A 16,739-nucleotide genomic window follows, 5' to 3' on the forward strand; every position below is an offset into this window, starting at 1 on the left:
AGTGGTTTTCACCTTCTTTGTCTCTTGATGTTACAAGAGTATCTTCCTCTTCCAACTTATCTTTGAGCCAGTAAAGAGTTGTTGCCCATACGTACTCCATTTAGCTATGAATCGTTTTTTTATTTAAAGTTTGCTTAACTATGTCTTCATCCCTTTCTATAATTACTATTCATATTTTCCAGTTTTGTTATGCTATTTTATTGGGATAATTTACATCATAATAAGTTAATTATGAGCTATACGCCAATAATGCCTTGTTTCTGTGATGTCTTCTGCGCACATTCAATGATAAAATTAGTCACAGTTGAATGATATAACACTGTACATATAGATATGTCATGTGTGTTCTCGTAACGTGACTTTTTTCAATGGATGATAAGTTTTAATATTTAAGAAACGTATTTTTCGGTTCAAAGTTTTCACGTATTACTGTAATATATACATTATTCAACACCCAAAACAAATAACAAGGCTGTATTAATGTGTATAGAAGGCATGCAGTCAAGAACAGAAAGAAAGTTTACACAGTCTGAATACAAAACTGTGCTGTTAAGAGTAAACTGCTTTGTCTGGAAGAGTGAGAAAAGATTATTACTTCGAAATAAATTGAACCGGATTGTATTACGTAAGGAATCTTTCAGTACCTTGTAAACATGTAACTTTGATGAAAAATAATTGACAGTACTGTTTCATAAATATTAATTTCCTTTTGTAAGTTGTTATTTTAATTAGTTAGAAACCAGCTTGATATAGATTACCAAGTTAACAATATCTTAGTCTGCAATAAGCAAAGTTTGAGCCTGAATTACAGACAGTAACCATTTGGAGGACCATGATACTCACCACTGAGCTAGTCATCACGACCCACCGCCAACTCGTGGGCTACTCTTTTACCAACGAACAGTGGGATTGACTGTAACATTATAACGCTCCTACGGCTGGAAGGGCGAGGATGGTTGGTGCGACCGGGATTGGAACCAGCGACCCTTGGATTATGAGTTGAACGCCTTAACATGCTTGGCCATGCCGGGCTGTGCAAATAAGATTTAATTGATGTTTTAGTTCATGCTGTGGGTTGTGAGAACATTGCCACTGCTTCTAAGAAATAACTAGGGCTGTTGCAAGCTGTGTAAAACAACAAACCAAACAATAACTTTAAAGTGTAATCGTTGTTTTCTTGCAGTACTATTGTTGTATATTTAATCTTAACTCACACAGCTAGTTTGGATAGACTTTAAAGCAACCTCACAGATATAAATGTTATTGTTTCTCTATCTCAGTAAAAGGTAGTGTCTGTTTCTCCTTCTACGCGCTTAAATACTGTACTGATGTAGGAACGTTTAGATCCAGGATGATGATGACCGAATTGTGACTCACACGAGATATCTCATAAACATTCACTTAAAGAATTACACAACCACCAATAAGGAAGTCCTGGCATGGTACCGGTATCACATATGTAATCTTAAAATTAATCAAAACAAAACAAACAACAAGTCACGTACTGATTTTTATTGGACAGACTGTACTTTTATTGGCGAAACCATTGGTCGTAATAAACGAAGTTTTTGTGGAACGTGCATTTGTCTTTGTTTTTCCCATTTTATAAAGTTCCGCCAAGTTCCGATTGTTTCAAGTATTAATTATAAACAACTGCTCCTATTCTATATTATATACTAGTTTCTACAACTGAGACACAATCAAGTTTTGATAACAGCTTGAAACGGTTCAACTGTTTCATTGAAACTGGGAAGAATCAGTTGAATCCGATATATATGGTAAGCAACTGTAGCTGCTTTATTTAGGAACAGAACTTTCAAACGTTTTGTTCCAGTTGAAAACTAGAAATTCTTTGGAGGTCATTTACGAAATCTGGTTCTAGGGATGTAGTTTCGTTAAAAGGTTCCAATACCGCTTGTCTGAACTAATAATTGTTTGTTTTGTTTTTTTGAATTTCGCACAAAGCTACTCGCGGGCTATCTGTGCTAGCCGTCCCTAATTTAGCAGTGTAAGACTAGAGGGAAGGCAGCAAGTCATCACCACCCACCGTAAACTCTTGGGCTTCTCTTTTACCAACGAATAGTGGGATTGACCGTACCATTATAACGCCCCAACGGCTGAAAGGGCGAGCATGTTTGGCGCGACGGGGATGCGAACCTGCGACCCTTGTATTACGAGTCGCACGCCTTAACACGCTTGGCCATGCCGGGCCTCTTAACTAATAAATGGAATGATTATATGTTAAACAATCAAGTACTACGTCACCTGGCCCGACACGGCCGGTTGGTTAAGGCACTTGACTCGTAATCCGAGGTTCGCGGATTCGAATCGCGGTCGCATCAAACATGATCGCTCTTTCAGCCGTGTGGGCGTTATAATGTGTCTGTGAAACCCACTATTCCTTGGTAAAAGAGTAGTCCAAGAGTTGGCGGTGGGTGGTGATACATTTCAGTCAAATGATGGTTTTGAAGATGTTTTTCAAAAGTAAATTTTGCTGTTGTAAATAGCAAATCACTTTCAAAAAGTGTTTAACCTTTTTTTAGGTTGTCGAATACCGTACTCTTGGCTTAAGATTTACGAAAACCTCCTAAGGTAACGTAATACGAGACTTGAAAAGAACTTGATGATATACCCACTTGACTGTTTATCTAGACTAGTTTGTTTGTTTTTAATTTCGCGCACTTCACGAGGACTATCTGTGCTTGCCGTCCCTAATTTAGCAGTGTAAGAATAGAGGGTTTGATTTGTTTTAAATTTCGCGCAAAGCTGCACGAGGACTATCTGTGCTAGCCGTCCCTAATTTAGCAGTGTAAGACTAGAAGGAAGGCCGCCAGTCATCACCACCCACCTCCGACTTTTTGGCTATTCTTATATCAACGAATAGTTGGATTAATTGTTCCATTATAACGCCCCCACGTCTGAAAGGGCGAGCATGTTTGGTGTGACGGGGATTCGAACTCGCGACCTTCAGATTACAAGTCGAGTGCCTTAACCACCTGGCCATGCCGAGCCATCTAGAGTGGATAATAAACAACTTCTGATCGTTTTTGTTATTCTACTATAACTGAATTGTTTATGTAGTTTAGAAACAGGCAGTTAATTGTTTGTTATTGTTAACATAATGCAAATAATTTAGTTAAGCTTATGTAGAACATAACTACTTTCTTTATTTGTTTTAATGCAGAACTACAGAGTAAGATATCTCTATTCTGTAGACCTCGAGTAATCGCACATTAGATTTTAGTGTTGCGATTTAACAAACTTGCCTTGGTTCACTGCGATACTATTCAACGTAACATAAATATTTTAACTAAGAATACATATCTTTATTTCTGTCATATAACTTTTAACGTATAGTATAATGGTAGGCTTGGCATGACCCGGTGATAGCGGCTCTCGACTCGCAATTTGTGAGTCACTGTATCGAATTTTCTTTATCGAGGATGCTATAATGTTACGGTTAATACCCTTATTCGTTTGAAAAAGAGTAGCCCAAGAGTTGGCGGTGAATGGTGTTGGTTGACTGCCTTCATTCTAGTTTGTTATTGCTAAATTATGGACAGCTAGCGCAGATAGCCTTCGAATAGCTTTACTTGAAATTCACATTTTGTCTGTTATTTCATGAAATTCACTAAACAAATGAATTTATAAAAGAGGTAAATGTTTGTTTATAACCAATTTTTCTGAGAGTTTTGGATACAAATACTTACCTTTGTGTCTTTAAAGTAATATCATATTAAATCGGTTTCTTATTATTTACAGGAAATCAGGTTTTCCATTTCTTATCACCAAAGTATCATTATGATCTATTCTCTATGGTACAAATTTTGTAGAGTTGTGATTGTTATTTGGGCAAGTAATAACGATTTCAATGTCCTATTGTAAACGTATATGTTTTTATTATATTTTTCTTTGAAAAATCTTCTTGTTTGTTTCATATATCTCGTCCATACACTTAGCTTTTGCATAGTTGTGTTTCTAAATCTAAATCTCCCTTGTTCAATACTGTGAGATTAAGATTAAAGACCGGGTCAGAGGCTCCGAGTTCAGGCATAATAATCCTATATTTAAAACAATACTAACGAAAGCAGACAATTATTTAACAATACCCACTGCCTACTTAGCTATTAAGATCCGAAAAGTGATTGACATTTGTTTTTATTATTATAAGTATGCAGTATTTAGCATGTTCATCATTGGGTTTTCAAATACCTGTCTTGGCATACCATGAGTTTGTTCACGCCTAACTCCTTCCTAAATTTAGTATATTTCAAAAAACTGCTGATTGTTCATAAATATTAAGCACTCGATGTTCACTCGATTCTATTTTATTTATTTGGTGATCAATCTTATTTTAGGCTTTTTGAAGAAAATGAAGACTTAATAACCTTGTTCAAGAAGTTCCAGTATCTTCAAACACAGGAATCTAGGATGGAGAGTTTGGAATTGGCTCAACATGCTTCCATCGTCATGACAACTCTTGATGAAGGGATTCGATCGCTGAACAAAGTGGATTATTTGATTGACCATTTGCATTCAGTGGGGAAGTTCCACACGAAAATTGCAGGATTTAGAAAAGAAAATTTCTGGGTATTTATTTTATCGTAAATTTAAAGAAGACTGCTTTTAAATGCAGATCTTTAATCATTGTTTTGGTCTTTTGCATTTCGGGTCCGGCATGGTCAAGTGGTTAAGACAAACGACTCGTAATATGAGGGTCGCGGGTTCAAATTCCCATCTCATCAAACATGCTCGTCCTTTCAGATGTGAGAGCGTTATAATGTTATGGTCAATCCCACTATTCATTGGTAAAAGATTAGCCTAAGATTTAACTGTAGGTGGTGATGACTAGCTGCCTTCCCTCTAGTCTTACACTGCAAAATTAGGGACAGCTAGCGCAGGTAGTCCTCGTGTAGCTTTGCGCGAAATTCAAAAAACAAACAAACTTTTGCATTTTGAATAAAACGTCAATGTTTTAAGTCCAAAACACAAATATATTTTATTGAGTAAATAATGTTTCGTGTTTCAAATTCTGAGATTCGTAAAAATAACTAAATTTTAAAAATTAGTGGTTAATTATGACAAGAGTAAGCATATAAAACGTGTTTTACTTTTATTGTACTAAAAGGTATCTCTTTCTTAAGTTGTAAGTGTTTGGCCCAAATATACGTTTTTGTCCGAGAAGAAGACTTAGAGAATTAGTAGGCCTTGCTAACATTAATTAGCTAATTGTCTCGTATATTTATTGATAAAAAATGTTCATATAACGAAAACAAAACAAACAAATCGATGATACAGAATGCATACGTTGCTGCCCTACATGCATGATGTTTGAAAGAGGGTTTCTGATTTGTGAGATCAAAAGGCAACACATATTGTCTGAGGAACAATCAACGTACAAAGCACGTTAATTCTACCGGATTGTGGGGGAATGTCCCCCCAAACATTTAGCTGAAATAAGATTAAATATCACAGCAATTTTCTAATTCTACCCTATTATGGATGAATGCCCCCCATAAAATTTAGCTGCAATTTTGCATGAAATATAGCTTAAACTATTGCATGGTTATTCACACAAAATCCACAGTGTTTGTTTGTTTGTTTGTTTTTTAATTTCGCGCAAAGCCGTTTGTTTTGTTTTTGTTTGTTTTTTTAAATTTCGCACAAAGCTACTCGAGGGCTATCTGTGCTAGCCGTTTTTAATTTACCAGCGTAAGACTAGTGGGAAGGCAGCTAGTCATCACCACTCACCGCCAACTCTTGGGCTACTCTTTTACCAACGAATAGTGGGATTGACCGTCACATTATAACGCCCCCACGGCTGGGAGGGCGAGCATGTTTGGCGCGACCGGGATTCGAACCCGTGACCTTCGGATTACGAGTCGCACGCCTTAACACGCTTGGCCATGCCGGATCATCAAAATCCACAGACATCCAACGAATCATCATTCTGTTGTAACACTCCATTTAGACTTAAATTAATGTATATATGCATATTTTATTAGAGTAAAGTATTGTACTACTTTCATGGTGTGTATTTAATACTTCTCAAATTTTTTATTAATTTAAACTAGTTCGTACAACAGTAGTATATTACATATTTCAATTACTGGCTATCATATACATACATGTATTTACTACTAAAATAACATGATGTTCCAAGGTTGTTGCATGTTAGACATCTTACCTAGTTCGTACATTGTTAACTTTTTCTTTTATCTTACTTATATTGTTAACTACGTTAACTTCTTATAGTAGGCCAGGCCTACTAATGTTGTCATTTGGAGGAGTGTACTGTTAATGGGTGGGTCAGAGGGATACTTGTTTTTTTTAGTTTTGTAAAAACCACTAGCTGATTTTTTTTTCATGCGGTATTTTAACAGTTTTCTGCTATTTATTCAATGTGTTTAGGTAATGTTGGCAGCTTTTACTGGGGTCAGTGCACTCTTCCAAATTTCAACACCATCTGCTAATTTCGATTCATATACATAATTTGCTTCGTCTAGGGGAATATGGCTCAGCATGGCTATATGGTAAAGGCACTCGACTCATAATCCGAGGGTCACGGGTTCGAATTCCCGTTACACCAAACATGCTTGCCGTGGGAGCATTATAAAGTTATGGTCAATCCCACTATTCGTTGGTAAAAGAGTATCCCAAGAGTTGGCGATGTGTGATAATGACTAGCTGCTTTACCTCTAGTCTTACACTACTAAATTATGGACAGCTAGCGCAGATAGCCCTCGAGTAGCTTTGTGCAAAATTCAAAACAAACAATCTAGGGGTACTTTATCGATGCCATAAAACGCCAAACAACCAAACGAAACCAATACTATTAACATACATGATAAATGATATACGCTAACCACTCCTCTTTGAGGAAACCTGCATCAGGAACGAAGTCCCCTCTACACTTCCATCTCTTCCAAAATTGGACAGAAAATTCTAATTCTGACATTCTGAACGTGAAACCACAATGCCATAGAGTGTTCAATGATCAACATTGAGAAAGCATGGAAAAATGTTTTGTTGTTTTTTACCGAAGCTGTCTACTATGGATTTTATTGATCGAACTAAGTGATCTATTGTTCGTCTGAATTTTCTGAAACAATTTCGGATTTCTGGTAATTATGATACAATTTCAAGATAGGTACAGAGTGTAACTTATTATTCGTTCTTGAATCTTGTCTGAGCAACTGGTCAGGCTGATCAGGCGGTAACTATTCGCTTTATTTGATGGTTATCCCTATTTAAGGAACATTAATATATTTGGTTGTCTCCAAGAAATTGAGGCGTATCCAGTTACAAAATTGCCATTAGGTAATCAAACAATCTTCAAGAATCGTTTTTGAGGCCTTGAATGCCAATTTTGCTTGGAGCGTCGTTTTTTTAGCAATTTTAGATTGTACACTGCTGGCCAAAATCTTAAGGCGAATGAACATAAAGAAAAAAATGTGCATTTTGCGTTGTTAGACTCAACCACTTATTTGAGTAGAGCTTCGAAAGATGAAAATAAGAAAAGAGAATATAAAAATAAAAACTTTTATAGCATTTAATAGGGAAAATGTGAACACCATGAAATTAGCCTGAGTACTAGCTGGTCAAAAGTTCAAAACCATACTGAAACCAAACGTTAATCGGAAAACACGTAACGATATTTAGTCATTTGTGTTCAAGCATTTAGCGTTGTCAACATCTCCTGTGTTTCATTGGGTTAAAACTTGGCAAAGGCTAAAAAGTTGACATAGTTTGAACGTGGAAGAATTGTTGAGCTGCAAAAGCAAGGTCTCTCTCAACGTGCCATCGCTGGTGAGATTAGGCGTAGTAAAACTGCTGTTGCAAATTTCTTAAAAGACCCTGAGAGATAAAAACGAGAATTTCAAGAGGTAAGCCCAAGAAACTTTCGCCAGCGTTGAGCAGGAGGATTCGACGGGTTGTCCGGCAAGACACCAACCGATCGTCGAACCAGATAAAGGCCCTTACGGATGCAGAATGCAGCTCAAGAACAATAAGACAGCATCTACGAGAGAAAGGCTTTAAAAACCGTAAACGTCTTCAAAAGCCACGCCTTCTTCCACACCACGAAACAGCTCGGTTAAACTTTGCTGAGAAGCACCAAACATGGGACGTAGAAAAGTGGACGAAGATTTTGTTCTCTGATAAAAACAACTTAACCTGGATGGTCCAGATGGCTTCCAACGTTACTGGCACGATAAGGATATCCCACCGGAGACATTTTCTACACGACACAGTGGAGGATCTTCCATCATGATCTGGGGTACTTTCTCCTTCCATGACACAATGGAGCTTCTGGTTATACAAGGGCGTCAAACAGCAGCTGGCTACATTGGCATGTTGGAGAGAGCATTCTTATTGACTGAAGGCTCTCGCTTGTGAGGAAATGACTGGATCTTTCAGCAGAACAACGCTGCAGTCCACAATGCCCGCAGGACAAAGGACTTCTTCATGGCGAATAACGTGATTCTTTTGGATCATCCCGAACTGAACCCCATTGAAAATGTTTGGGGGTGGATGGCGAGGGAAGTCTATAGAAATGGACGTCAATTCCAAACACTGCATGATCTTCGTGAAGCCATCTTCACCATTTGGAATAACATTCCAGCCAGCTTTCTGCAAACGCTTATATCGACCATGCCAAAGCAAATGTTTGTAGTTATTCGCAATGATGGCCGTGCAACTAACTACTGAGACCTCTTGTTGGGCATTTCCTACCCTGTTTAAGTTTTTGGTATGGTCTTAAACTTTTGACCACCTAGTATTTAGGCTAATTTCATAGTGTTCACATTATCCGTATTAAATGCTAAAAAAGTTTGTTTTTTTTTACCTATCGCACTATACAATCGTTTGTCTTCTGTACCTTTCTGGGGAAGAAAGGTGTATGTGTGAAAATATATATACATTCTTTGTTATGTGTTCTTTAACTGTGTGTATGTCCGCATGTGTGTGTGTTTTAAATGTATTTTTAGGTGTTGTTTAAATGCTTCTGCTTCATCCTTATTTGTATGTGTATTATTTATGATACGTGCAGGGTATGTTTGTGTTGTTTTTTCGCTGTTTATGAATTGTTTCAAATATGACCAGAATTGTTTGGGATCACTTATTTCTCTCAGTTTAGACCATCGTTTTTGTTTTGTTTCTGAGTGTGTTGATTACGGTTTTGGGTGTTGGATCTCTGTTTTCCATATATTATCTGTGTGTTTTTCGTCGTTCATTAATCGTATTAATTAATTAACTGTATGTTTATGGGCGCCATGTATGCTTTATTGCAGAGCAATTATGTTTAGGTTTCGATTTATATGCCGCTATGTGTAAACACATAGTGATTGTTTGACAATATGCGAGTACATTAGATGTACTCTCTTCGCTGTTGGTAGTACCCAAAGGTAAGACTTCCGTCCAAATTGACTTTGTATCTATCCCAGTTTGCCATTTTTCTGGTTTAAGTTTAAGTTTGTTATTGTCTTCTTTGTGGGTTGAGGGAATTATTATTTAAGATAATCATATCTGGATTGTTTAATGAGCATAGTCATCATCTTCCATCTGGGTTCGTTTCTCAGCACACCAAGAAAACAGACAACCAATGTTTACTATCAAAGTTTCTCTACGAGTATAGTGTATATTATGTTCATATGTATTGCTAAATAACTGTAAGTCGACATGTTTACCGGTGATCAGTATGCACTTGCCACCCTTATATTTTTTTATTTTAGGTCGAGGGTTCGAATCCCGGTCGCACCAAACATGCTCGCCCTTTTAGGGCGTTATAATGTGACGATCAATCTAACTATTTGTTGGTAAAAGAGTAGCTCAAGAGTTGGCGGTGGGTGGTGATGACTCGCTGCCTTCCCTCTAGTCACTGCTAAATTAGGGACGGCTAGCGTAGATAGCCCTCGAGTAGCTTTGCGCGAAATTCACAAACAAACAAATATTTTTATTTTCTTCTAAACATATATCCATGGGTATGCATTCGTTCGTGGTGTATTGATTTAAATTAAATAAAAATAAATTATGTTTCTATAATAAAACTAACTTTACTATTCATTCTACTCTTTCTAACACATGAATATACTGGTTCTCAATATATCATTTGTATTTAGCATTGTTTCGTTTATGACCAATATACCTGGGTTTGTTCCACTGATAATGCCTTCAGTTTGTTTGTTGTTATGCAAAAAACCATACTAAAGGCTATTTGTGCTCTGCCCACCACGGGTATCGAAACTCACAGATATACCACAGTGCCACTGTGAGGATATAATGCCTCCAGTCCTATCTTTCTTGGAAGCAAATGTACCACGGATGTGGATATGTTTTGCTATGATCTGGGTTTGAGGAACTGTCCAGTGATATACATGATAACTTCAGAAAGTAACGTTGTTATGTGTTCTTTGGCTACTGGTACGAATGTCTGGAAATAGTCTTAAGATTGTCTGGGTTTGTTTATTTCTGCTATAAAATTGGTAAAGATGTTTTAACAGTTGTCTGAAGTAGTATTTTGTTTGTCTCTGGTATACGTTACTTGTTTCTTGACAGTTTGTTTTTGTTTGAATTCGTCGCAAAACGACTCGAGAGCTATCTGTGCTAGTAGTCCTTAATTTAGTAATAACAGATTAGAGGGAAGGCAGCTACTCAACATCAATCATCGCCAGCTCTTGGGCTACCCTTTTACCAATGAATAGTGAGATTGACCTTCACAATATTACGCCCCCACGGCTGAAAGGGCGAGTATATTCAGTGACGAGCATTCGAAAACACCAGCAGATTGCAAGTGGAGCGCCATTTTGATAAAACAATTTTCATATAACGAAATAAATAAAAACAAGTTCATGATGAAAAATGCATACTTTGCTGGCCTATACGTATAAAGTTTGAAAGAGTGTTTCTGGTTCGTGAGATCAAAAGGCAACACATTGTCTAACGCACAATCAGTGTACAAATTCGCTAATTCTACCGGAATTTGTGACCGATAGTCTGCTCTTACATTTCTTTATCTTACTCAACATTTATTAAGTTTCGGTTTATAAAGCTAAGATATTCTCCATTTATTAATAAAATTAGACCCTAGCTGTTCATCTCACGGTCGGTACACAAGCACTTAAACACATAGTCATTCAAAATCAGCAAAATACATTTACTCTGCCTTGACTGAACCATACTTGTAAATGTTTCGTTGGGAAAGTAAGAAGTTTTACGGTTCAAGTTTACATAGATACTGGACATCTCCACTTTACTACTTTAAACTGTGAGTTTCACTAAGTGTTTTATTACGGCTAGTACTTCCTCGGGCTAAGTACAGGGAGTTCTGAAATTCACTGTGCAGTTTTGTCTGTTAATAAATATATAAGTGCACAATGACTTTCTGAATTTCGGTTATAAGTTATAACTAAATTCCATGACGATGAATTCAAATTTTTATGAAATAAAAGTTTGGAAACTTCTTGACTGGATAATGAAAATCTTACTATAACTATTCGACAAGTTTGTCATCTTAAGTTTCTTTATTACTTTGTCAGCCCTTCACAAACTTGAATTCAGTTACAGTTAATGCACGGTTCAGAAGTCCGCTACCCGATGTTTCTACACAGTATAATACTACTTAAGAATTTAAAATTAGGGTTTAATTAACATGTCTTTATGTCAACTAGTTTTATTTTATTTTCAGAGAATTGAGAAGCCCTTCCTTGCAGCTGTCAAGGAAACTTTAGGTGATCGATACACCGAAAACATGGAAAATATTTACAAAATTACCATCCGATTTATCTTGGAGACTCTCAGCAAAGGTTTTGATCTAGCAGATGAAGAAATGAAGGAAAATAAAGTTCTAACCAACAACATCTAATAAAAAACTCAAGAACAGAGTGAATTCGATCACGCCTGTAAATATTTTTGTCTCATTTTCAAACATTTGTACATTATCGGTTGGAATATGAAACGTACGTTTTACCACTTTATATAAAGTCAGTAATGTATGTCTCTTATCTTTACTCCAGTGGAAGATTTCTTATAGTGGTTTAGCGTAGTCATTTGAATAATATTCGCTTTACATGAGTAAAAAATGAGGATTAAATGATTTGTGGCCCAAATGATTAAGCTTCAATATATAATACTGATTTTTATTTCTCTTTATTTTAAAACCTGCCAAGGTGAGAGTCCAGTTGTAAGCTATTGAAAGAGAGTTGGGTTCCAGACAAAAAACAAAATCACATTTTTTGCCTCCTAAGTGACATGATTACATTATCTTGTGACAAAACCCATCCTTCATTTTGCTGAGAGCTAAATCAGTCGATAAAGTGCAATCAAGTGTATTTACTATATTATACAAAACATATATGGTGTAAGTAAAACAAAGTGAGTCTCTGTCCAGGTTGACTGGTCAGTTTGTGTCAATAGCTGTGTCTTCGCCTTTTCACGCACAATTTATTTCATCCGGTCAGACTGAGAGACAAGGTTGATGAAAGAGGAACTGGTGTATCTGTCAAGCTTATATTCTTTCACAGCTGTCCTTTTAATTTATTTTTTTAAAATTTCGAATTGCTTCCAAAACATTAATTTCAAATACCTGAAGCCAAACCTCTTTAGTCAGTTAAACCCATTAAAAAAGAAGTTCATTCTGCTTGTTATGATTGGTAAGAGAATTAGTTCCTCATCGGGGTAACCGTATCATTGAAGTTGAAGTTTGACGTATTTTTCGAAATACACGTGTAAGGATAAATATTGCCTGAGAAATTCTAGGCGAGCTAAACTCTCTTGTTTGAGAGGTTTTCTAAATAGAAAATCATTACAATATTATTCTAATATATATAAATAAAATTATTATTTTCGTAGATTCTACAATCAATATATATATATATATATATATATTAATTTCCATATTTTTACAGGTGCAGTTGTGGTATAATCGATATATTTTCATAAAGTTAGTCCAAGGAGCTGAAAAATAAAAGAGAGAAAATGTTATTTTAGGATATTATCCTATGACGAAAGGAAGTTTTGCCAGACGTGTTAATTATAAAATCCGTATGAAGTTTGAAAACATACTTCTAAACTATATACACATACATAAACATTGGAATATCAAACTGTTTTATTTATCTATCTCTTATTGCATTCTTCATTTGATTTCGTGGCTTCAAAAGTCAATCTTCAGGGTATAATTTTACTGAGAATCTACAACAAAAACATAAAAATACCGAGCTTCAACTGCACATGAAAAATCTAAATTCAGTACATATACTTTCCAAATGTAAAATCATATAATACACTTCAGTTAGAAGACAAAACCATTCGTAACCAAAACAGCATCAAATTGTTAGTCAACACAAGTAAACTCTCATGATTCCTGTTTACATTTTAAATGTATCAATAAATATAGGAGTAGCTCTTAGTTTTCCCAAGCGTACCTGTCAATGTTGTTACTAAATACAGAAGTAGTCTCTCATAAATACTGAATTAGTTTCCCGATATCCAAATCCATTCGTTCAAAACGTTACCGACTGTAAAAATGAAGTAATAATAACCTATGACCCTTAAGTGTTCATAATTTTATTGATCGCATGAAGAGATTGCGTGACATTAAAATGTTATCGACTACCCAAGCTTCCATTCACACAAATATATCTAATAAAACAGCCACTTTTCTTTCGTTTCTTATTTACACAGTACAACAAAGAGCAGCCTTCTATTGTATTATACAACATTTTGTTTATTTACATGTAAAGAGACTCCTTATCAAATTAATCAACGCAACGCTGTGTTTCAAGTAGTAACTTCAGTTTGAGAATTTCACTTGTCTGTTAACACGTGTTGCAACGAATACTGTAATGATAATATACATGTACGTCTTGTTGATATGAAAGTGTCTCATCCGTCATAAACCTCTTTAGAGTGTTTAATATAAGAGTTTAATATTTGTGTTCTAAGTTTAATTCTGTAAACTAAATTCTGTAATTTGTTCTTTTGTTATACCGTGAACATGTATCTAGAAATCTTGGTCGTTTAATCTTTAATAGTTCAATACTATGTTTGTTTGATAATAGAACCTATTTAATCTATTTACGTAGTCTTATTCCACAAATATTTTACCTAATTATATGAATTAAACAATTTTTTAAGAGTTTCTGACATATTTATCAAATTTATGTAATAAAAGCATTGAAATACTGAAAGATATATTTGGGCAAAATTCTCTTTATATAAAATGTCAAAAACAGCACAATGTTAAACGTAATTAAATATTACATATAAATGCCGAAATTTAATATGTATTTGTTTGTTTTATATTATCCTAGTTTGTAACATTTACTCCAAGTAAAACTACGTGTAATGTTTATGGAGAAATAAGTAAACTTGTGGTGATTAAGATACATATTGTTTTGTGACAAACGTACCGATTTACGTAAAAAGAATTTAGATGTAGAATAAATCACACTCCGCCAACAAGCTCAACAAATAACAGTATTGCTACATTTTTATATTTCATATTTAATAAAGATTTATGTTATTTTGAAATTAAAATTCACTACCCATAAAACGATAAATTACAAAAGTGAAGTAATTACTTGGACTTATTTAAACTGTAAAAATGTTCAACTGTAACAGCACCATGTGCGCAAATGGGTTAATGGCCAAGACTGTGGACATCAGTATTCAAAAATAACCGTTTTTTTAATTACTTGCCAGCCAGCCAACAGCACCACTTCCATAAAAGCTCCAAATCAAATAACGTGGCTGACTGTCATACTTATAATGCACCAACAGCTGAGAGTGCGTAATGGATTTAGCAAAACTAACGCACGAAACTAAGAGCTTGTTATACGCAGTCCAACTTTCTGTCTCCTTGGACGGCCTTGTGGTTTAGATGACAATGCTTCACTTTTGACTTGTGTACCTAAGATTTGTATTTATGTTCTTTGTGCTGAAAGTTGAAAAAATGTTTTTCAATGAAAATAATTTTTTACAGAAGAGAAAAATGCTGTATTTTGTTGCGTACAAAATAAAGAAAATATAAAAATTTAAAAGAACTCATTAGCAATGACTCCTGGCAATTGCTCACTCGCGTATTGTTCACATTACATTCACAGAGTTTCACTAGGTGTCGCTACGGAAGACCAAAGCTTTAGCTTCAAGAAATAAGAAATAACTTTCAAATAATTATATACTATTCAAAACAAAAAAAGCAAAAGAGATATTTTTTTTTATTTTAAAGAGAAATATATGTAATAACGTTACAAGCTCAGAGTATGTGATGTTACACGTGTTAAGGCACTGATTGTCAGACCAAAATGACAATAAAAGTTGTGCGCTTTGAAAACGGAGGAAAACATCGGATTTTTCGCCAACACGCATGCGTGTCCAATAAATTTGTTTGAGAGATCTGCATGTTTTGCAAGTGCAACATGTGCAAAATCCCTGTAAAAGTGACGGGTTCTCGGTTTCCATAGCTCAGTGTTAAGCCACCGACACGCAATACAGTTACGCCAAGACTGACTGAAGCACAACGCAACAACGCCATTGGTCGCTTGGAAGCAGGCGAATCTCGATCAGATGTTGCCAGAGCTGTGAATGTCCACCCAAGCACCATCACAAGGCTATGGAATCGTCACCAACAACATGAATCAATTCGTGACCATCCACGATCTGGCAGATCTCGTGTGACCACGCCCGCACAAGATCTCTACATCCGGTTACTTCACCTTCGGGATAGGACCACCACTGCGACGTCTACTGCCTCAACCATACCAGGGCTGCGTAGGATTTCCGATCAGACCGTACGCAACCGTCTACGAGATGCAGGAATCCGATCTCGACGTCCAGTCAGAGGAGTCATCCTCACCCAGCAGGATCGTCAAGCACGGCTGCAGTGGACTCGGGCACATCGGGTATGGCCTCATCGACGATGGAGACATGTTTGGTTCAGCGATGAATCACGTTTTATGCTTCGTAGGTGTTTACCTTCGCCGAGGTGAACGTTTTGCAGCAAACTGTGTGCAGGATGTTGACGGATATGGTGGTGGCAGCGTCATAACGTGGGCTGCCATCGCCTACAATGCCAGAACAGACCTTTTGCACATTCGAGAGAATCTTACGGCTCAACGATACGTCGACGAGATTCTTAGGCCCCATGTGCAACGCATCTTGGTGAACGTGAACGACGTTTTTCAACATGACAACGCCCGTCCTCACACAGCCCGACTTACCACTGTCTTCTTGAGACACCACAACATCAACGTTCTTCCCTGGCCATCCAGATCACCAGATTTAAACCCAATCGAACATCTTTGGGACGAGTTGGACCGACGTCTGCGACGGCGACAACCTCAACCGCAGACTCTACCTCAGCTTGCAGCAGCTTTGCAGGCTGAGTGGACAGCCATTCCACAGGATGTGATTCGTCATCTCATCGCTTCCATGAGCAGGAGATGCCAAGCAGTTATTGATGCTCACGGGAGGCATACTCGTTATTGACGTTAAGTGACGTTAAACTTCAACTAGTGAACGTGGACTTCGCCTTTGCAGACTTTGGATGTTCAGCAGTGAATGTGCAAAGTTTCACACGTCATACAGAACTACCCGGAATAAACTTGTTAACAAGTTGTCTCATATTTTGCCTTTTGCGTTTCTTTGTTTGAAGAGTATATATATATATATAAAACTTCTTAATATTTAAAATGACTTGACGCATTCAATGAGCGTCTAAAATATTTTTTGTTAAATCACTC

The 16,739-nt window shown here is 36.4% G+C and overlaps 1 protein-coding gene across 6 annotated transcripts in view; it reads left to right on the forward strand.

The window, feature by feature from the left end:
• Positions 1 to 15,038, forward strand: part of LOC143252065 (neuroglobin-like) — a 99,567-nt gene extending 84,529 nt beyond the window's left edge. For 5 of the 6 annotated variants that reach the window (XM_076503669.1, XM_076503673.1, XM_076503671.1 and 2 more), the window contains 2 exons: positions 4,359 to 4,590; positions 11,684 to 15,038. In XM_076503669.1, coding sequence (XP_076359784.1) covers positions 4,359 to 4,590; positions 11,684 to 11,860 — 409 coding nt within the window. In that variant the 3' untranslated portion in view covers positions 11,861 to 15,038. The remainder of the gene's footprint in view (positions 1 to 4,358; positions 4,591 to 11,683) is intronic. The other variant, XM_076503670.1, reaches the window with a different exon arrangement.
• Positions 15,039 to 16,739: the final 1,701 nt, after the last annotated feature.

The sequence above is a fragment of the Tachypleus tridentatus genome, chromosome 6 (genome assembly GCF_004210375.1).
Source record: "Tachypleus tridentatus isolate NWPU-2018 chromosome 6, ASM421037v1, whole genome shotgun sequence".
Classification (NCBI taxonomy): Eukaryota; Metazoa; Arthropoda; class Merostomata; order Xiphosura; family Limulidae; genus Tachypleus; species Tachypleus tridentatus.